The sequence below is a fragment of the Neodiprion pinetum genome, chromosome 5 (genome assembly GCF_021155775.2).
Source record: "Neodiprion pinetum isolate iyNeoPine1 chromosome 5, iyNeoPine1.2, whole genome shotgun sequence".
Taxonomy (NCBI): Eukaryota; Metazoa; Arthropoda; class Insecta; order Hymenoptera; family Diprionidae; genus Neodiprion; species Neodiprion pinetum.
Genome location: NC_060236.1, coordinates 3656210 through 3678494, shown reverse-complemented (window position 1 = coordinate 3678494; position 22285 = coordinate 3656210). Strand labels below are relative to the sequence as shown.

Here is a 22285-nt window from a genome sequence, read left to right as displayed (position 1 = left end):
GTATCGCTATTATCATTTGAGGGCCCGATAGAGGTTGTATAAAGTAAGGCGAAGCACATAGTCTTTGATTCGTATGAACAGTACATGGAAACTGGAACAATTTTTTTTTCATAATACAGTAATAAGACTTGAAGACTGATAAACCTGTCAAAATACCTATATTGTTTTCAACCATCCAATGTATATATATATATTATAAAACAGTCTTAGATAGTAATCTCCACATACTATTGCATAGGGAATTCAAAGATGAAAATGTAATGTAATTGTAACGAAATACATTAGAGGAAATTATCGTTTTTTAAGAAATATGCGATATGGAGGAGAGGAATGTAAGGTTGATTCTGTACAAACCAATCATGAGATTTTCCTCACTTAGAGTTATTTGCGTAGTTGCAACGTATACTGGTCTCAAGAATTTGATGTCTACCACATCCTACACAATCACGCAAAACTTAAAGTTTTTTTTCATTCGGTTTTACGAGTAGACTACCGCCTACATAGAAATTCCTAATAGTTCCATTTTATTGCGCCGTTTTTATCGAGCTCAATCTGGCCGGTAGCAAGAAGCTTCAAAGCTTTCGGGAATAGACGGTGTTCGGCAACTTTGACCCGTTCTTGAAGAGTTTCTACTGTATCTCCGGGCAGCACTGGAACCGCTTCCTGTTCTATTATCGCTCCAGAGTCTATGTCAACCTGGAAAAAAACGAGTTGGAATTTTCAGTAAAAGAACAGCGAGGTCAGAAATAGATGAGTAATGCCAGTTGTATCTTCTCCGAAACCTCAACAAAGTGGACGGTGCATCCCGAGAGTCGAACTCCAGCGGCGAGTGCGTCCCTGTGCGCGTGGGCGCCTTTGAAAGCGGGCAACAAAGCCGGGTGGACGTTCAGCATTGCCCCTCTCCATCGTATGACAAATTCTGCAGATAGAATGCGCATAAATCCGGCCAAGCATATGAGGTCAACGTTCGCGGCACGGAGCGCGGCATCCATGTCGGAATCGAAGGCCTCGCGGCTGGGGTAGTCGGTATGTTTGAAAACCTGTTGAGAACAAAGATGCGAAATAAATGAGGCATTTCATTATTTCAGGGCATGATCTTCAACTCCGAACCTTTGTTTTGATTCCAGCTCGTTCCGCTCGTCTCAATCCCTCGACATCGGACTTGTTCGATATGACTAAAACAATTTCGGCACCTATTCGTTGCATTGGATCAAGCGTCGCATCGATCAGCGCTTGCAGATTCGTACCGCTACCAGATATCAAAACGCCGACCTTTTTCAAAGGCCTTTTCAGCGTCTTAACGAGCGAGGGGACGTGTCGTCTCATTCCAGAGTCCATTACTGCATCGAAATTATTCACCACCACTCGTTGTTGACCTGTATTAGTTCGGAAAATCGACGAGTACGTTTGAATATTCAGTTTAATTTCCTATGATTTTTCCAATTCTAGGCTTACCACTGTTGTGCGAGTTGACGACACCGATAACTGAGGGTTTCTCATTTTCTAAGAGCTTTAGGATTTTGTCCTTGTTCTCTGGAGAGCCGATGAGAATTGCGCCGATGCCGCAATTAAACGTTCTTAGCATTTCCGATCTACTAATACCTCCTATAGTTAATTTTAAAAATGTAAACCATGTTTCCTTCTTCACGGCGTGGAAATCTGAAGTAAGCATACTCACCATTAACGGCAAGCCAACTGAAGATGGGTTGAATTTTCCACTTTGATGCGTCCAAGCAGACACCTGTTCCATGCGGTAAAACTCTAGGAATGTTATCGGTTAATCCACCCCCGGTAATATGAGCGAATGCCTTGATCAAGCCCGACTTCAAAGCCGGCATAACGCCCTTCACGTATATTTTCGTTGGCTCCAGTAACTCTTCACCTGGAATTTTGTTGATACCCATTAATTGGTATTTTTTTCACAAGGTTAAAAAAATAGTAAAAAGATTGTTTTCTAACCCACCAATCGTTTTTCCGGACTCAGAGAACGGCGCTGTGTCCGAATACGTTTTATCGGCCAGTCTTAGAACACTTCTAACCAGACTAAATCCATTACTGTGTACACCGCTGGATGATAATCCAAAAACTAGGTCACCAGGTCGAATATCACTCATGCGAGGCAGTAACTCAGTCCTCTCTATCGCGCCGACAGCGAATCCGGCTAAATCGTATTCGCCGTCAGCGTACATGTCCGGCATTTCCGCAGTCTCACCGCCGACCTGAAAAAATATTGGTAATTTTATCGTTGATGTATGATACCAACAGATATCGACATAGTTTCGCATAACGTTAATTACCAGTGTACATCCAGCTCTCTGACAACCTTCTGCCACACCAGCAACTACTTTTGTGGCGGTGTCAAGGTCCAATTTACCGCAGGCGAAGTAATCTAGAAAGAAAAGGGGTTCTGCGCCATGTGCCAATACATCGTTAACACACATTGCGACCAAATCAATTCCGACAGTGTCGTGCTTCTTGCAGGTGATGGCAATCTAGTAAATAACATTGCAGAAATCCTTAGTATACAGCAAGATCCCAAGATTATCATAATTTCAGGCAAATTCACATGAAATTTCTCATAAGACTGGCATCTTTACTCACTTTTAATTTGGTTCCAACGCCATCAGTTCCAGAGACAAGAAGCGGGTCATTGTAACCTGCCGCCTTGGTGTCAAAAAGTCCACCAAATCCGCCAATTGAACCTAACGCACCGCTTCGTTTAGTTGCAGCAACAAGTGGCTTAATAGCAGAAACCAACGAGTCACCAGCCTCTATATCTACTCCGCTACTTTTGTACGACAACTTGCCTCCGCGCAATATAGACCTGTGTATAAAAAAGTAGAATGAAATGTTTCGGTAATTCTGTACAGGGACGATTGGGGACAGTTATTTGCTACAAACATATCTCACCTAGAGATACCTTTGTGTGCAATGTCGGTTCTGAATTGCTTTCCTTCGAAAGAAATTTCATCAGCTGCCACAGTGGCTTGGGCAGCTGCTCGTGCCAATGATGAGGCCAAACTCACTGTGATTAGGACCCTTCCTCCTGTTGAGAATGGAACATAGAATCAAATTGAAGCACAAACGATTTGATCAATCAAGCTCATTTTAGTTACCATTGGTAAGCAATTCTCCGTTAGATGAAAGCTTGGTGCCGCTGTGGAATACGAAATGATCGGGTTTCAGAGATACTTTGTCAATGCCAGTAATGACTTGTCCTTTCGACGACGTTTCTGGATACCCGCGCGATGCTAGAATAACACCAACAGCGGAAACACCTGTTTCCCAAGAAATTAGAGAGCTTGATAAGGTTCCTTCACAGCAAGCCTGAGTTAGATCAAAAAGTGAGTAATTATAAGTTGGAGATCATTTAACGCAGCATAGAATTAATCATGTAATTTGTATGGTACCTTCATTGCTAGGAACAAGTCAGACTTCAGTAGTGGCAGTATTACTTGTGTTTCAGGGTCTCCAAATCGACAATTGAATTCTAGAACCTTGGGACCATCCTTGGTCAATATCAAGCCAGCATAAAGTACTCCTAAAACAAGTGAACAAAAATATAGTATGGTTACAGTTTCCACAATGGTGAAAATTGAACCGACGAGAGAGAAACCTAAAAAATAAAACTTAACACGTTTGGTAGCACCAAAAATTATTGGTTACTACTTATACGTACCAACAAACGGTATATTTTCAGCACGCAAGCCATCAACGGTTGCCTGTAAGACCTTATGTTCAATGATTTTGGCATCTTCATCACTTAAAAGTGGACAGGGACAGTAAGCACCCATTCCACCTGTGTTCAAGCCAGTGTCGTTGTTGAATATCCGTTTATGATCCTGCGCAGACATCATGGGTACGACGGTTTTTCCTTACAGAAGAACAGAAATATTATAAATTCTGGAAATAATTTATGCCATGCTTGATAGCACATACTTCAGAGTGAAGTATAACAGAACTTCAATTATAGTCGTTACTATTACCATCTGTGAACGCCAATACGGACACTTCTTCTCCTAAAAGTATTTCTTCAACAATGACAACTTCTCCGGCGGTACCAAACTTTTTCTTGACTAAAATATCATTGATCGCTTCACAAGCTTCTGATTTTGCTGATGCTACAACTACCCCTTTACCAGCAGCAAGACCCGCGGCTTTAACAACCAGAGCAGGAAACTCGGACCTGGGTTAAGGGAAAAAATCAATTGCAAGGAAAGGTAAACATCGCTTTCAGTCAGGGGAAAGAAATTCGATAACAGCACACCTCTAGTTTGTTTTTCTATTTAATTGGAGTAGATAATTCTAGTTTTGGATTACCTACCGATTGACAAAATCTTTTGCCGCTTCAGCGTCGGTAAATCCTTTCCATCTTGCCGTTGGTATTTTGTGCCTGTCCATAAAAAGTTTTGACCAATTTTTATCAGCCTCAATTTTAGCAGCCTCCTTCTGTGGACCGAAACACATTACCCCAGCAGCTTTTAATTCGTCGCTCAGGCCATTTGCCAATGGATCCTCCGGGCCCACTACTACCAAGCTGACACCTTGTTTTTTGCTCCATTCCGCTATCTCCTATATAATAAACGATTAGTTGGTACTACCTATCCAAAGAGATAGGAATAAGAATTATCCTATTGATGAAATATCTTTGACAGATAAATAGTTAAAGACTGGGACAAATACCTTATTATTTTTCACATTTAACGGGACAGAAGTCACTTTATCCAGTTGCGTCGCTCCAGGGTTCTCTGATGCCAGATAAACCCAGTCCACCTAAAAAGTAGCACAAAATGAGTCTTGGTTATCTGCTAGAGTAAGGGTAAATAATTGCGGTGTTTTACATAAGGAGTATACGGCTTCACACCGCGACTGACTACCAGAGCACAATAATCTCTCATAAAAGTGAAGGAAAGAAATTTTTCATTCAAAAACGTGACTAAGAACCTATCCAGCTAGCAGCAATTCAGACCTGAAATAAATTCAACAATATGACACTCGCCTGATCGGATTGAGCCAATTTCCAACAAATAGCGTGTTCTCTGCCTCCGCCGCCTACGACGAGAACAGAATGCCGGGCCATCCTCGAAGAGTATCAGAATAATCAGAGGTTCGGCGTGTGAAAGAAGTTGGAACTGACGATTAAATATGCACTCGTGTCGATGCTGAACGTTCCAAAGGATCAGTTGCACTGAATCGAGGTGACGAGCCTTAAGTAATAGCCGGCTCGTTATGAATTAACTTGTATATCCTATCTCGTTGGGCGCGCGAGTGAAACTCGCGAAGATCTGTGAACGTGTAAACATCTGTGGCGTAGCAAACGCCGTTTAGCCTCTCGACCTGGAACCGAGAGCAACGCGAAGAGGCGTAAACCAGCTATCAATGGAATAATATTCGCGGTCATAGGTCAATCGATCAATATGATCAACACCGAAGCCGACCTCTTCCTTTATTATTTTCATAAGATATTGTTGATAATTCCTCGTGGGGGTCATTTTGAAACATGTGCGATAAACTTGTTGCTCAGCTACCAGATAAAGCGCAGAATCTCACGACCCTATGAACCGCGTGTTAAACTTGTTACGATTAATAGTGTTGCCAACTTTCGAATTTAATTATTCCACGCAGTGAATTGTTCTGAGTTTCAAACGATGGGTTCCAAACTGCGAAATGATTTGACATCACCGAATGCGTTGACTGAGGATATGCTGTCCTAAAGAGTTAAAGGCTATATTAACAATAGCAATGATGACGACAATCTGGAAATTTTATCTTGCAAATGTTAAAGATGACATATATTTGAAATCCGAATGGTTGGCAACCTTGTCGGTCTTTAAGCCCGCGATCTACAAATTGGAAACTAAGACTACGAGGAGCTAATACGACGTGTTTTTTGATTTTGACCCGAAACACGAAACTTGTTCAATTTTTGAAGTTACCGGTGTCTGTAAAACTGAAACGAATCAAATCTGTTATGAGCGTTTTTTAAAACTGTTGTAGGAGACGTACACTTATTGTTGTATTGACAGCGAAGCATGATTATAGCGAATTGAATAATGTTTACAAGATCAATAGGGCATTTCACGTGCGTCATATTTATTCCGATTTGATCACTGTACATATTTATGTCGTGATACATCATAAAGCAATCCGTAGATTTTACACAAAATATGTGTAACCCTAAAATGTATGCACGAAGTATCTTGAAAATTTCTTTTGATCTTTTTTTTGATTAGTTTCACGATTGTTTTTTGTTGTTTCGTCACTCGCACGTCGAATGCTACATGCAATATTATAAATCTGTTACAAGTCGTTGCACTGTTGATTAACCTTTCCCTCGAATTTCCCCGATTAAAACTGTAATTCGTTACTGGCGCTTGTTGAAACGTCCAGCTTTTGTTCATCAAGTTGATGGCGGATGAAACGTGGTATAATTAACAAATCGTAATATGTCAATGAGAAATCTGGCAAAGTGCCCGTTTATATTTATAATAAATTGATTAGAAGAAAAGAAAAAAATTAAAAATAAGTTGAAACTTGACCGCGTTTTTTCGTCGGGCATGTTTTTACTTCGCCCGGCGACAAGGGGCCCTATCGGACTCTTAAAAAATCGATTAATCAACGTTGCGAAAATATCACGATCATTGGCGGACAAAAAAACCAAACCGAGCAGCTCGGAACGAGATCACGACTGCGGACCACAGAAAAAATTTGTTAGTATATCAAGTACACAACTCTCACGGCGATCGTTAGACGATTTAATAAAAATTTAACAGATTTAACGAAAGTCAAGTGGTCTGTTCAATTCATAAGGCAAAACCTAGGATAAAGATAATCCGCATCTATCGATGGAACCCTCACGAGCCGGGAACGAAACCCTACATGCAGCAGTACGAAATCGACATGAACAAGTGCGGTACAATGATTCTGGACGCCCTGCAATTAATAAAAGCGGAGTACGATCCGACCCTAACTTTTCGAAAATCATGTCGCGAGGGAATATGCGGTAGCTGCTCGATGAACATCAACGGGGTGAACACCCTGGCCTGTCTAACGTAAATCTTAACAGTAACGACAGCCCGGTGGTATTGGGATAAGACGTATCAGCATAATTTACGTAGTAGCAGAACGAATTGATCGATCAAAGAATAATATTTCCGTAACAGGAAACTCGACGACAATTCATCGAAACCGGCGATTATCTATCCCCTGCCCCACATGTACGTAATTCGGGATTTGGTGCCGGATCTTTCGCACTTTTTGAAACAGTACAAAATGATAGAACCTTGGCTGAAACGGCGGGGCGAGGATCAGTACATCGGGTATCGCCAGACGCTGCAAAGTCAGCGTGACAGAAACAAACTGGACGGTTTGTACGAGTGCGTGATGTGCGGATGCTGCACCTACTCGTGTCCCCCTTATTGGTGGCTCGGCGACAAGTATCTCGGACCTGCGGTCCTGATGCAGGTCAGATAATCGCATGATTGAAAGGAAGAGGCTGAGAAGAACGCGAGTTAATTCGGATGAAAATTTTACAGGCATACAGGTGGATCATCGATTCAAGGGACTTTGAGCACGAGGAACGGCTCGCGAAGCTTCGGGATTTTTATTCGGTTTTTCGCTGCCACACTATTTTCAATTGCACTAAAACGTGTCCGAAGGTACGGGCGTATAAGTATAGGTGCAGGTTGATTTTTTACGCATGACGGATTTCTTCTTATACGATAATTATTCATTTCCTCAGGGATTGAATCCCGGCAAAGCGATTGCCCAGATAAAACGGCTACTTGCCGGTCTTACGAAAAAAGAAAAACCAGACATGCAGACGCCGCTGCCGGATCCGTGCGCTGGACCCCCCCCAAACGCCAATCCCCATGCGGAAAAATGAATTGATGTATGTATAATATATAATCGAACATATTTATATGTGGTAATAATTATTCACCCTGTACTTCCCTCATACCATAACGTTGTTGTCACCGTGGGACGTGATTTTGAATACAAAATTCTTTTCTACGTTAACACGTTGTTTACTTTTACATATTTTTCTCACAATTACGAGGATAATTTTTCATTTAAGATTAACGAGAAATATTTTCAACGAGAATAACCGTACGAAATGCTTCGTTATTTTCACCTAAAAATAGTCTTATAATCGTTTATTTAATTATAGATATGAAAATAATATAATTAAAAAAAAGTGATAATTATCGTTTAGAGCTATGTATTGCTTCACTGAAAGCACGACTTAACACTCAAGTAATATTGTATTTATCAGGTATTTTTAACAGAGTTTAGAAAGACTCGCGTCAGCACGAGTATAACAAGTGAAGAAAAAAAACCTACGTCAACTTGTCTTTGTACTGTATTAGCCATTGATTGGGGCTACGTCTATTACTTATCCCCATGATTTGTCATCACATCAAAACATTTTGAGGACTACAAACAAAAAATGTTAGGGACTAGCTCCTTCATTCTAACACTGTAACACTTAAAGTTTTCTTTTCGAACTTTCATTCCATTCGGAACAATGTGTCTTCCGTGTAACTAGTACAATTTTTAACACAACAGTTGGAGATCACGCGAAAAATCAAGTTAAAAAAAAAAAAAAATAGAAAGTCTTCACCGTTTGTTCATATTATTTACACGTCTGACTAGGTACGACTTCGATCACAGCGTTTAAGCTTAAGGATAATACTTTTGTTTTGTTCGGTCTTTGATTCTATTTTACTTGTAAAATTAGTTTTGCATAAGTAGAGAAAAAAGCTACACCTTTTTGATACCCTGATCATTGGTCGGTCCACAACTTTACATAAACGAGGAAACTTACTGAGTGAAACGATAAATTCCTAAATCATAATTATTCCGCGCAACGACCCACCATGGCTGTTACACGTTGATCTGGTACGTAAGTTTAATTACTAAGTATTTTGAACAAGGTACTCAGTCACTCTACGCGCGCCCTCTTCAACGCGGCAGTCGGTGGTTCTATTCTTTGTCGTCTGAGACCTGCTGTAGTCTTAAGCCTAGATGCGTGTACAACCGCTGATGCAACTCCTGAAGTTGATGGCACAGAAAACGGTACAAGATTTTCGTTGTATTCGTCATCTTCGTTCATTAGTTCGCTAACAATGCTTCTCACTTCCCTGTCCAGCAGCCATGGATGGCGTACGACATCCTGAATGGTGATCCGTTTACTCGGATCTACAGTCAGCATACGCTGAATCTGAAATGGATTTTATGAAATGAGAAATAATTGTAAAAGCCAGGAGATTTTTATTGCTTTTTCGAAGGTATTGACATACGAGGTCGATGGCACGCAAGGAAACCTTCTTAAACCGCTCTCTCGGAAATGAGTAAATTCCTTGAACAATTTGATGCTGCAAAGATATATCTTTGGCATTACTGATGAATGGTACCAGCCCACTTAAACAACAGTACAGAATTACGCCCAAACTCCATACGTCTACCTAAAATGTAAAAAGTATTGTCAGAGAGTTGTTCCGCCCTTTGCAACTTGTGTGTGATAGAAGGCAGAGAGAGGTTAAAAAATCTAAAAATTTTACGGTAAAGAATGTAATTACTTCAAACATTTTGATTCAGGAGTTATTTTGTTATTTCTCTTTTCATTAACACATGTTTATGAAAAATTTAAATACGTAACTATTCAGCAAATGAACATAAAATTCTTGGCAATTACTCACCTGGTTTGTGTACGACCCTTTTCCGTGCGTCAATAATACTTCAGGAGCCACGTATAGTGGAGTGCCACAAAAAGTGCGCATCATAGTCTGAGTGTCCACCAGCTTTGACAGACCGAAATCTGTCACTTTAACCAGTGTTATTTCAGCGTTAGTAGCCAACAGTATATTTTCTGGCTGTGAAAAAAAAAGAACAAAATTTATGTAGATATAAAATATATGAGAAGAAATAGATTTGAGTGCCTGGAGTCCGATTCGCGTGTTATAATACCTTCAAGTCTCTGTGGGTTATCCCGCGTTGGTGTAGATAGTGAACGGCGAGAACGACCTGGTAGAATATTACTTTGGCAATTCTTTCGCTCAATCCAGAACGTTCCTTACGAATCCTATCAAATAGTTCACCACCCTCCATCAGCTCAAGGACAATATAAACCGACGACGGGGTGTCTAGGATTTCTTCCATCCTTATTATGCAGGGCTGCGAAGTGTCCAAGAAGTGTTGATGAAATTTATTATAACAGGCAAATAATTCTTACAAAAAAGATGTAATTACTCACATGCCTCAAGGCCTTGAGTATGTGAACCTCATTGAGGATCTTCCCTGGATCGTTGAACGGATTCCCTCCATCACAGCCATGAAAGTTATTCTTAGCGATAGTCTTGAGCGCAAACTTTTTGCACCCGACTTTAGTATAGATCATTTTCACCTCACCGCACACACCAGAACCAAGCGTTCTTGATACAGCGTACTTGCATTTCAATTCTGGAGGCAGGATACTATTTTCTGATCCGCTGATACTCATAAAAGTATAAACTGTAAGTGAGAAGAGGAATAATGGATTTGCTTCTGTGACTTTAAATAATTTCACTCATAAGCTTGTACCTTTTTTCTCAGCCTGAGCCAGCCCGATTACGTCACCGTGTTCTAGAATAATTCGTTTTCCTTTTCCCACAAGGAGCTTATTAACAAATGTACCGTTGTGGCTTGTGTCCTCCAGGTAAACCACCATGTCATTTGTTCCAGGGCTAACAATTACCCTTGTTATTCGAAAGTGCAGCTTGCTAATAACACCCCACCATTTTTTACTGTCAAGATGTTGTTCCGTCAGGCATATGTTGCAATGTGCCGCACGGCCCAATGTGTACTCATTCATAGTCATTTCTGAAACAAAGAATTTTAAAAATACTGTACGAGTATTGAACTCTTCCGTCAATTACACAAAAACATTTCTGGATACTGGTGCTTGTCCAGTTGAGTTGGAGGTAGAAATTATAGCCGAGCTCTGCAAGATCAATGTGCGACTTTAATCTCCTTTTCCATACGAAATTTGACTGCTCACCGACTCTCTGCAACCTGTCACTGCTCGGGTAAAGCATTCCCCATATCTTCTGGGAACCTTGGGACCGTGGTTCCTGTTCCTGGCTCTGCGGGGTCAAGATGTCGGCATTTTGGGTGTCCGGTAAGGTAAGCGGTAATTGATCCTCTGTAGCCATTGCGATAGCCTTTCTGCTGGTTTGGCCCGACCGTCAAAGGCACCAACAGGTTGGAGGTGAGCGAGAACAACAGCGTTTAACTTACGGACACGTGACCGGCTCGAGAGGTTATATTTGTGGCTACAATTCCAAAATCAAAATCTCAAACATATAAATCGAAGTTCGGCAAAGCAGAGTTCGAATACCAAACTATCGGCAAGCTTCAATACGACAATAGACAATGGCAAATAGCGATTTCGAGTGAAAAATATGTGTGCATATTTACCATTTAAGTGTAGATAAATTACGACGTGGTACAGACGATTCTTCTCTGACATGAAATTATTTGGAGGACATTCGCCTGTCGCTGTTTTCGCTTGGGCGTCGAAATAACAAGCTTGAAATCATAGGGTCTCTTCCTTTTTTCTTCTCACCGTTTCAGTTTACATATTTCTTACATTTCAGTGTCCCTCTCACAATCAAAGCTTTCATTGTCAACAAATGGATGAATGCGGACCAGGCGAATGGGATTGGAAAATTGAAAGCTTTTACTTGTATATGATTGGCTCGTTTCTCGAGTTGTATATGTGTTGAACGCAATTATTGGCTCATAGGATCACGCGCAAGGAATTGTGGGCGGGTACAATTTTCAAAATAGTAGAATTGCGCGCCACGAACGTTGCCTGCATGCATGAAGAAAACACGAGCGTAAACTCATGCATGCGTTCAGGTTTTTTAAAATAAATATCAGTAACTACAGGGTGGTTCCAGAAAGTTACAAAAAAATGTATAAAATTAGATGTGTGATAATCATCAAACGCTAAGGATCGATCGCGTAATGTGATGAAAAACAATTTAATCACATGGTTTAACATCATAAATAAACAATGCTTATACATTATATCAACACAAATAACAAAACTTATACATTATATCCACGAGGCCGTAATTTCACGTATCCATTCCAAGTAGGGGGATATTTTTACGTATACAGCCGGATAGCCTGAGGGCGTGCAGCCATAGGTCCACGACACGAATCCCATGGCAGTGTCCACGGCGAACGAAGGTTGAAGGTCCCTATAAAAGAAGGGCCCTCCTTCGTCTCCGCGGCATGCCCTACGATCAAGTTTCATTTGAGAATCGGTCCTCGCCTCTGTTTTCGCTTCGTCGTTGGTAGATAAAGCGCAGAATTGATATTTTTCGTGAATGGTCAGGTGCCAAGGTGCGTATATTTCGCGGCAGAGATCTCCGTCGATGATCGTAACCTCGGCGCTTCGCAAAACATCGGGTTGTATCACCGTCTGCGAAACTTCACCCCATCCGACGACAACACCGCGAGTCCCTGATGTAGACTCAGCACTTGACCTCGCTAGCCCGATTGGCTGAATTGTATTTGAAAATTCAAACGGATTTCTCACCTGTACAAATAAAATAATGACCAAGACGTTATACGACCTTAATTTTTCGAGCATTTCGTTTACATTTTAAACATTTATGCCCGTTTCCTCCGACACGGTTTAAACGGCGTTCAATTTTTTGTTTACAGTTTGAAGATAGGCTGAACTTACATTAAACTTAGATTAACGTTGGAGGAATCAGGCCTTAATAGCAAAGAATTGGCTCTAATTGTGCCAAAATCTAAAGGTGCTGTATCTCACCTTGACCAAGGCGACATCGTGTATCAGAGAATCATCCGGGGCGTAATCGGGATGAATAACGATCTGACCGATGAAGTACTGGGTGCCTCCTTGGCGCAAATTGTTTGTCCCAGCCAGCCAATAGTAGCGTCCCACATCTTGAACGGCGCTTAATTGTGAAAATACAGATAGTTATCGTGATTGCTGGAATCGAAATTTAGACCCTCGTATACGCCTGTAAGTTATACGTTTGGTAGAACGTAGTAGGACCTGTGGAGGACTAACCTTATATTGAAACGAGAACGTATTCTAGACCTAAACTTGTCCGATATTTCCGTTTTTCCCACGTTTAGGTTCAAAGTCGGACATCTTTGAAACCTCTACAGGTCTTCTGTAGCTTCAGGACCTCTACGGGTCTTCTATATCCTCTATATCCTAAAGATCTCTACAGGTCCTTTACCATAGAATGTGCAATTTCAGTCATTGAATATTAAGATCAGTACTTGAATTAGATTTCGATATTTAGATTGATCGACATGTGGTTACTGATACCAAGTGTTAATCATAATATCAATTATTATACTTTCGTAACCTTGGTCCCGTATCGCATCTAATTATTCAGAGTAAGCGGAATAATATAATCACCAATCTAGATACTACTGCAGTAGGTTTGAGGACCTCAAGACATTGAACAGGCTCTCATATGAAAGGAGTATCACATAGAGTACCAGAATAGGTAATAATACGTGTAAGATCTACCAGGGGTCCAACTATGAAAAATATAGCTCTCTCAAGGTTCTGAATAGAGCGTGAGGACCGAAAAGTCTCAAATGAGATTCTGCTGAGTACCTGCAGGCTTACGGTAGAGTCTAGATTTTGAGTCGGGTGCACTTACTCGTAGAGTATACGGATTTATATCATTAAAATATGCGTTATACTCACTCCTCGACACAATGGGCAGCAGTGATAACCCAGTTTTCAGTGACAACGAATCCGGCGCAGTAGTGCAAATGGTAAACGTTTGCCCAGGAGGTCAGTCCCAGAGATAGAATGAAGGAGAATTCCCCGAGGGTCGTCGATTCGCCCGCAGCGATACGACTGCTTCCAAAACCCGTTGACGCAAACTGCAGGACGATCAGCAGCTGTAAAGCAAAGAACGTACAAGCTCGAATCTCCATTACGATAAAGTGGCTGAACTGTTAATCGTTGCATGCCCCAAAAAAATCATTTGTCGATCTTATCGCGGGGGTTTAACCAATCACACCGTTAATGTGATCGAACAGAGAAGAATCCCGCTTTGATAAATCGCCGGATTACACGCGTATCGCGCTAGGTACAAATATCTTAGCTATACGGTTTGCAAGAAGCTGTATAGACACAATTAACTAATTTTCAACGTTTTCGATTTAAAAACTTGAATTTGAACATCGAAAACTATATTTTGTTAACTGCACGAATAAGAGAAGTGTCAAGGCTGCTGTGATCCATACTTATAAAATGGAAAACTGCTGACAATATTTAGGACTTGGAATTCCTTGTTCTCCGTACATCCTGCCGCAGGATGGTCCCTTAACCCTGGTGCCTGTAGATATAAGTTGACATCAAGCCGTGTCCCGGAGGTTTTATTACCACGGAGCCTGCGGGCAGACATTGTAATGTATACAGCGTTCCAGGAACCCTAAAAGTTCGTACGGTCGAAAGTAAGACGGGCATATATGCGATCAGCGGGGAGACCAACCGGTTTTGGCTATCTCGTTGCCGCTCGGCGCGGGCGTTGCCCGTTTCCCAATTCTCAGCTAAGTATACTTATTCACGGGAGGATTGAGCAGCTGCACGGCACTGCACAGAACGGAACGGAACGTGGCTCTTGGCTAGTTGCAGCATCGTCGGGGCCCCGGTATATCATTTTTTGGTCCTTGACCCTGACCGTCCTTCGTGCAGCGTACTAACGCATTTTTTTTAATTACATGTGTACACGGGCATATAGCTGCGGAGCATAATCGCATATGGACGCATCGCGTCGATGCCATGCACGCGCGATACCGCAAGCCCCGTAATTATACGCTATATTATTACTCGCACGCCTGTATGTGCAGCGAATAAACGGCATCAATCTTTCCGTCAGTTTCTCCTTTCATCCTATCCCCCCGCTATGCATAATAATTTTTTATGGTATCAGTAAGGTGTCGCACGCGTACATCGTATACACATAACGTACGTTATATTATTAATCGGCTAATAGTACACGGGTAGGTATAAGGCCACTTAGACGCCTGGCGTCTTAGCCTAGCTCTATTATAATATAAATGCTCGACGGCGTGATATAAAAGTTTAAAGGAAGAAGGCAATATAATAAGAAATCTTTACCTACTTACCTATTTTTTTTCTTCATCTCTCTTTCCTTAACTATAATTCTTTATCCTTTATCTCCGCCGCCCCCTTCCTCCTTTTTCAACTCGCTTTATACATAGACAGTATAATATAATTGATGCGACGCGACTTACTTTTCAACATTGATGAACCGCGACCGTGTAATAGTTTCGCTACTCGCCTTTCCACGGTAAAGTGAAACCAGCTCAGAATACGTCGCGTGAATCTGCACCATGAATTATATCCGCGAATTCGTTGTACGGGTTTCGTTGCGGCGAATTCCGTGTTCGAATTTCTTCTCAATATCATGCGATACACCTGTAATAAATAAAAAAATTAAAAAATACATGACGAAGTAAACGCAGCAGGCATCAGCCGGCAGGCAAAGCAAACGGTTGGAAGTGCGTTATGGCACTACCTGGCTACAGCAACTCGTGCAATAGCGCAGCGGTGCAAGCCGCGATACCCGGAATACGAATAATTCTACAGCATACACGAATATGTGTAAAAACCCCGCAGAGGAGGCGAGGTGTGCACGCACATAGTAGATGCGTGCTACGTATACCACAGTGCGGAATAGCCCGTAACCGCTTTATCCTCCACCTTTGTTATGCCCGTCGGTTGCAGGAGAAAGCTGCAACGGACTGCCGGGGTGTGGCCATTGTCCCTCGTCTCGGGCGCCCGGCACCCGTGCTGCCGCATGCTTTTTTTGAGTTCTACTGCATTTTTTTCTCCATCTGCCCCCCCTTTTCTTTCACTTAACCACGGTGTGCGTGGTACGAGAACGTCATCAATGGGACACGCAGGTAAGCTCGAAATTGAACGTCGAGAAAACTCGATCTGCATATCTTTCTCCACGCTTAGGAAATTTCCCAGCGTGATCCAGCCGCCCCCGCTTTACTCGGCGATTCCTCTTCGCCTGTGCCGCGATTCCAACTCCGAACTCGACACGCGTCGGAATTTCTCGCCCGAAGGACGGACACGGCGGGGGAGGAAGCAGGGAGCGGCGAGTCGGCGACGGCTCGGACCCAGTGCTGGTCCTGACTCCTGGTTAGTCCTGCCCTCGTCGTCTGACGGCCGCGGTACTCCTGGTTAATCGGCGTCGCTCACTTCTTCAATCAACTCTTCCGCGGTGTCATGCGTGGATCTACTGATCATACGACACTTGTATACTTAGTTGAAATACTAAATGTATAAGAAATTTAATACTTACATTATACACGCGTATAACGTGTCTTGCCAGCCGACGGCTGGGTATGTTAGGTGTAATCGCGGCGTATCGTCGCGTTATACGCTAGAAGCAAGTTCGCCGCGCGTCGCGCGGACAACGGTTAACGGTGAATCTCCGCCGGTGAGTGAATTCGAACGATTTGAAGTCCGCAGTTCCTCAAGTCCGAACCGCTTTTCGTGCTGTAATTGAGCTCACGTCATTATTTATTAAGGGGGCTCCCTGGTCGATTTCGACGTTAACGTATATATCTCCTAATATCGAAGTATACGTATCTCAAACGCAAAAACGGGCTTAACAGCTCCATTCTATACACAGTTCTAAATAAAAACACTTCAATGCATCTTCATTTGACGCAGAAATAAAGAAATGCAGGCATGAATTCTACAAATTTAATATTGTGATTGCGTGAAAAACAGCCGATTTCTTTATTTCAGCGTTAAATGAAAATGTATTGGAGTTCTTTTGTTCAAAATTTCACGTGTAGAATGTAGGGCTGTTAAACCCTTTTCCTCGTTTGAGATTATACATGAACTTCGAAGTTTGGAGACATATGCGTCAACGTCGAAATCGACCAGGGCACCTCCTTTAAATTAAACTGTTCAATAGATGCAGATAATCAGGCGGTAAGAAATAGAAAGAGAGAAGTGCTGTAATACGGGAACCCAAATCATCGGCTAACACAAGCCACGTGCGCGTGGATTACGATTATAAGCTGCGTGATCTGATCGGCGATATCGTTATACGTATAACGAACTGTACGGTGTACATAATAATAATAATATAACCACGGTAATTGCCGGATGATAAAAAGTCGACGTGAGTATATATGTATACTATTATACCTTATACTGCACAAATAACGGTGCGCAGCGAGAGCTGGGGAAATCCCGGGATCGACGAAGAGGATTAATCGTGGAAAAGCGGCGCGATTATATGGCCGCGATGATGCCCTCGGCGATACGCAGGACGCGACGAATCTCGGTGGTGGCTGCAGGGCACCGATTGAGATAAGCTACTGAAGGATGAGGGTGAGCCCGATCTTCCTTACCGCTGCCTGCACCTCCTGGCTCGGCGTCGCCGCGGCCGATCGGTCTCCCCAGGTCGAACTCTCGACCGAGTACTTCCTCGTCCCCCAAGTCCCGGACCGCACCGGCGGCGTCAGCGTTGCCAGCGTCGTCAGCGTCCCGGGACCCAACCGGACGATATCCATTTTTAGGGGTGGACAACCGGGCCGGAACGGAGCCGGTGGATTCGCCCATCCGACGGCGCAATCTCTTCTTCGTCAGCAGCCCTGGGCTCTGCCGCTTGCCGCCCTCAGTGCCGCTGCCATGATATTCATGGCCGGTTTCGAGGTCTTCGTTTTGCTCAAGGTATAAACAATGATCGGGCGACGTTGGGTGTAATTCAAATTTAAAACTCGACCGTCGGATTGCAACATATGTAAATTAAACACTTTGCAATCTTGGAACTGCCAGTACATTTTTCAACAAAATTCTTATCAATTGTTATCTGAACTTTCAATTTTACACACGTTGATTAATCGATTTTCATAATCACTAACGATTTTTGCCTGTATCAATCTTGGTTCCTGCATTACTGAAACGAATTTTTTAATTTGCCTTGAGCGAATTAATAGTTAATGGTTGAGTAGCTTCGTCGAATAAATTCTAATTACTTCTGGATTACCACGAATTAACATGTGCTCAGAATGTCTGTTTCACTATAATTGCTCTTTTTCTATTCAAATTAGCTGTCGTATTATTGTAATTTGAATGTACATGGTTAGAGGGAGAAAAATAAGTAGAGCCTGGAATAGACAGAGTTATAATCGCTTTCCATTTTCAAGCAGTAATCCTGTAGTGGAATTTGCATATATGTACTTGAGGATGGTTTGTATACGGTATTGATACAAGCTACAAACTTGCAGGTATCTATTCTAATTAAAATACAAACGATTAGTTGCTGATCTATGAACAAGATTGCATTTATACCAACTCTTGCTGCATAGAGAGTGTTATAGTCAGCGGATGCAACATCAAGAAATTATTTGAGCATTATTTCAAGAATTCAAATCCACGACATATTCACATGCAGATTAAACTTGGAAAGCATGTAGCAAACCATATTTCTGTATAAGGATATTGATGTTTGGATCTAGTCCATAGTAGAAAACTGTATGGAATTATGCTGCATTTAGTGTTTCTTTAAATGTAAGGATACGAATTGAAAAATTGGGTAACATACAAATGCTTGAATAATTATTTATACCCTGTGATTACAGGCTCGAGCTGCCGTCCCTAGCAGAAGACATTTGTTTCTGGGTCAAGTATTGCTGTTAGGATTGTTCCTTCTTGCTGGGCTATCAGCTGCGCCGTCTCTGGCCCCGAATCCCATCTCTTGTGGAGCCCTTCGCCTCATTGGCCTCCCTGCAGCTCTAGTATTCGCAGCGCTTCTTGTAAAGTGCGTTTTCCTACTCTCGTTGAACAGCGGCGTGTATTTGCCCGCACCCTATCAGGTATGCATGACTATCTTCTCTCTTAATAGTCAGAACAAATTCCTATACAGAGATTTTTACAGAGAATAACACCGCAATTGCATTACTACACATTCTTCAGCTCTATTATGAATTCTTTTACAGGCATTGGTGCTGGTTTTTGCTATTCTAGTTCAAGTCGCCATAATTGGTCAATGGTTCTATGGCACTCCATCAAATACCAACCTATTGTCTAGTGCCTCGGAATCTACCAGCCATAGCGTACGTCTCATACCCTCTTCGATAGCCTCCCCTCTACCTCCACCACCGTCATCATCAGCACCAGCATTCACGTCGCCTGGGGATCACCCGATGCAACAATGTTGCTGCAGTACTCCGGTCGGCCATCTCGTTGCCTCGCTAGGTTATGCGAGTATGTTGCTGATCTCAGTTGGCGGTCTAGCGATCAGGGCACGAGGGCTTCGAGATAACAACGGAGAAGCAGCGTTTATAGGACTGGCAGTAGGCGCTTCGCTTCCTGTATGGGTCTCTGGCGGAGTTGGGGCTCTTACTGCCCGTGAAGAGAACCGTGAAGCTTGGCTAGCCTACGCACTTTTGGCCACATCCCTCCTTGTGTTTCTACTCATGTTTTTACCCAAGGGACGACAGCTCGCTGCCCTTGGAAGAGAAAACGCCACTGTTGTTACTCGTGGCAATCCACACGATAGGGATGACGGGCTCAGTTCGCTGCCGGCCAGCGGGTACTCACCATCCTTCTTTCACTTCAAACCGCCAAATGATACTCTGGAGTCTAAAATGCTGCCCTGTCATCAAAGCACAGGTTAGTTAAATTCAGGGATTCAGTCTTTAATGGTAAAATATTTTCTAACTACATTAACCCTGAACGGTTCTCTGCAGATTTTTTAACAAAAATCTATAATGTTATGCAATATTTCAGTTTTTCAACAGCTTATGTCAAATTTTAGACCGTGTGCTGAAAAACTTGAACACTCAATAAGTATCTAGATACAGTAATTATTATTTGATATCTATCCGATTCTATTTTATTCCAGACCGTGTTGCCCTGGTGTCTTCTGGTATTCCAAACTGTACAGCGTGTAGATGCAGTGCTAATCAACTTTACCCTGAAGGTATGCATGCGTATGCATCAATGTTGCAGCAATAATGCATAAACCTTTCGTCATCCATATAGCTATGTCATTTTATACATAGACGCTGAAATATTTTAGTCATAGTCGTATTATAGTCGACTCTGCACACGGAATGTTGTTTCATGTGCGGTTACCCGTCAAACCGTAGAGATGTACAAGAATCGTCGTGAGATTATGAAACGGAAACAAGCATTTTTGAGGGGCAGCAGCCGTGCATACCGCTATACGCGCATTGCACACACACAGCTGTATTAGAAGTATTAGACATAGTTCTTTCCGCGTTGGTAGTTCCACATTTCTGTTATTTGCGAGTTTCAAAAGTGGTTTTTCCATTCATATCCAGTCCATAATTTTTACATCGGGTATCAATTTGTTTGCAGATTTGCGTTCAGGACCCGTTGATACTTTTGTTCAATTGCCGCCGGGGATGTATCTGAGACCGGAGGATGCTGGAAATTTGTACACAACGATGTCTGCGAATCCAAATGTCTTCTTTCAGAGGGCAGCTCACCCTGGAATGATGTACTGATATTAGAAGACGAAAAATAGTATCGTTAAAAAACATCTGAGACGCAGTTGCCATCGTGCAGAATGAACGTTATTATACGTAATTAAGTATAATTAATGATTACTTCGGTGTTTTGAATAATTAAATATTCAGAGCCTGATCGCTCGTCTACCGTGTAGGCAAATAATAACTTAATCACGTACTATATATTATACTTAAAAGAGTTAGCCAGTAATCTTAATCGATTGAATTAAGGCAAATCAGTGAGAGAAACGTCCTTGTCTCATTTCGCAAGTGACTTTACAATAGCAAGATGTACTTATAATATGTTAGAGCATCGGTTTTCTGACAATGAGGTTGGTAAAATAGAAATCGGTGTCTACTAAGTGTGCCGGTATGTGCATTTGAATGTATGTCATGATGAAAGTACACGTATACATGCATACAGTTGCTCGTAATTTCAATATAAACGAGGCAATCAATGAGCCGTTAGTTGAATATCATAATCCACGCTATGCAAGTATTAATTAAAACTATTTACATACAATGTACGTATAGAAATTGCTTTTATAGAAAGCATGTTATGTATAAATTTTGTTACTACAGAGAACGTTGCGAGACGTAAAAATAATATTCACCGAAATATACGTGCAATTGATGTATACCTATGTATCAATATCATTCCGTACGAATAGGAAACTTTTTTTAGAAATTTAGGGTAGAATTTATTCTTGTAAAATGTACTTTTACAGAAATGTATCTAACTCGCCATTCAGTTTTATAACTTATGCCAACAATACAGCAGAATCACTCACTTACTGTCGACAAGCAGACAAAATACAATCGACCTGACGTTGGTAACGGTCCAAATTGGGTAATTAATTCCTCCGTTTCTACAGTTTTCAACGTTCTTCGAAACAGCGAGAGAATCATTTTTCTTGTCACATTCCCGTAATATTACAGGTATTAATTGAAGTAGGTCTGAATTACCTGGTTATAATTTCGAACGAAATTCTTGAAATACCAGTAAATCTGGCAGTTAATACGGGGTTGAAGTTAAAAACGTTATCGACATGAAACGTTGGGGAAAAAATCACTACTTTCTTGATTTTACAATGATTTTGACAGTACTAAGATTTCGAAACATGAGTGTGTGTTGTTTGATTACGGTTTACTGAATTTAAGACACTTCCAAAATCGCAAAATAACGGTTTTTCCTCAGCACGAATTAATCGTTACGAGACCATTACTAACTTCAATATGATCAGTTAAATAAGTTTCACGTTCCGATTGCATCGAGACTTCATTTGTTCGAATTCGTAACGAACTTTTGGCGGGATCTGTGACGTCACGACAATAAACAATTGACGAGCGATGGGGCTGCCATTTTGACCGTTACTCAATTGCCGGGAGGATTATTTTCTTCTCGCTGTTAAAAGTCATCGTGTATGAGTGAATTGTTGCAGTTAGTATTCTCCAAAGTGACATAAAAGTGTGCAGAGTGATAAAAGTGCAGCGGTGCAAAGTATTCGTGATATAATTTTGTTATAAATCAGTTTAAATAAATTTTCAAAATTCACGTCCTTCGGCCACGGAAAATGTTTGCCAGTTTGAATTAACTACTGTCTTTTTGGTTCGAAAATATTTATTTCCGTTTAATTTAAGGAGAGCAGTAAAGTTTACTAGTGCATACAGTGAAACTACGCGTCTGCATTCAAGTGTC

The 22285-nt window shown here is 41.8% G+C and overlaps 5 protein-coding genes across 9 annotated transcripts; 2 read left to right on the top strand and 3 right to left on the bottom strand.

Annotated features, from left to right (window-relative positions):
* Window positions 1-141: 141 nt before the first annotated feature.
* On the bottom strand, window positions 142-5402 carry Gart (trifunctional purine biosynthetic protein adenosine-3 Gart). Its single transcript, XM_046628666.2, has 16 exons — window positions 5000-5402; window positions 4684-4773; window positions 4325-4572; window positions 3987-4186; window positions 3680-3874; window positions 3411-3541; window positions 3117-3327; window positions 2911-3046; window positions 2602-2824; window positions 2298-2492; window positions 1964-2219; window positions 1679-1882; window positions 1456-1605; window positions 1111-1376; window positions 783-1040; window positions 142-696 (listed from the first exon to the last, which is right to left on the bottom strand). Exons 1-16 carry the CDS (start codon window positions 5078-5080, stop codon window positions 511-513), a joined length of 3030 nt encoding a protein of 1009 aa, XP_046484622.1. The 5' UTR covers window positions 5081-5402; the 3' UTR covers window positions 142-510.
* A 778-nt stretch (window positions 5403-6180) lies between these two features.
* Window positions 6181-7978, top strand: LOC124220177 (succinate dehydrogenase [ubiquinone] iron-sulfur subunit, mitochondrial-like). The gene is made up of 5 exons (XM_046628683.2): window positions 6181-6710; window positions 6811-7052; window positions 7164-7464; window positions 7536-7658; window positions 7742-7978. Exons 1-5 carry the CDS (start codon window positions 6558-6560, stop codon window positions 7883-7885), a joined length of 963 nt encoding a protein of 320 aa, XP_046484639.1. The 5' UTR covers window positions 6181-6557; the 3' UTR covers window positions 7886-7978.
* LOC124220171 (ovarian-specific serine/threonine-protein kinase loki) lies at window positions 7949-11682 on the bottom strand. The gene is made up of 8 exons (XM_046628673.2): window positions 11458-11682; window positions 11039-11312; window positions 10582-10860; window positions 10256-10512; window positions 9970-10176; window positions 9702-9875; window positions 9303-9467; window positions 7949-9223 (listed from the first exon to the last, which is right to left on the bottom strand). The coding sequence occupies exons 2-8, from the start codon at window positions 11190-11192 to the stop codon at window positions 8945-8947; spliced, it is 1515 nt and encodes a 504-aa protein (XP_046484629.1). The 5' UTR covers window positions 11193-11312; window positions 11458-11682; the 3' UTR covers window positions 7949-8944.
* A 292-nt stretch (window positions 11683-11974) lies between these two features.
* On the bottom strand, window positions 11975-17391 carry LOC124220175 (trypsin-like). Of its 5 annotated transcripts, none has more exons than XM_069136549.1 (8): window positions 17252-17391; window positions 16392-16588; window positions 15597-16325; window positions 15313-15496; window positions 14334-14445; window positions 13751-13950; window positions 12830-12977; window positions 11975-12589 (listed from the first exon to the last, which is right to left on the bottom strand). In XM_069136549.1, exons 4-8 carry the CDS (start codon window positions 15411-15413, stop codon window positions 12101-12103), a joined length of 1050 nt encoding a protein of 349 aa, XP_068992650.1. In that variant the 5' UTR covers window positions 15414-15496; window positions 15597-16325; window positions 16392-16588; window positions 17252-17391; the 3' UTR covers window positions 11975-12100. The 5 variants fall into 5 exon arrangements, with proteins under 5 accessions (XP_068992650.1, XP_068992653.1, XP_068992651.1 ...); XM_069136552.1 differs by having other exon boundaries at window positions 15673-16325; XM_069136550.1 differs by having other exon boundaries at window positions 15720-16325.
* Window positions 17392-17396: 5 nt separating this feature from the next.
* On the top strand, window positions 17397-22091 carry LOC124220172 (uncharacterized). The gene is made up of 5 exons (XM_046628674.2): window positions 17397-17779; window positions 18691-18924; window positions 19048-19723; window positions 19956-20033; window positions 20435-22091. The coding sequence occupies exons 1-5, from the start codon at window positions 17432-17434 to the stop codon at window positions 20581-20583; spliced, it is 1485 nt and encodes a 494-aa protein (XP_046484630.1). The 5' UTR covers window positions 17397-17431; the 3' UTR covers window positions 20584-22091.
* Window positions 22092-22285: the final 194 nt, after the last annotated feature.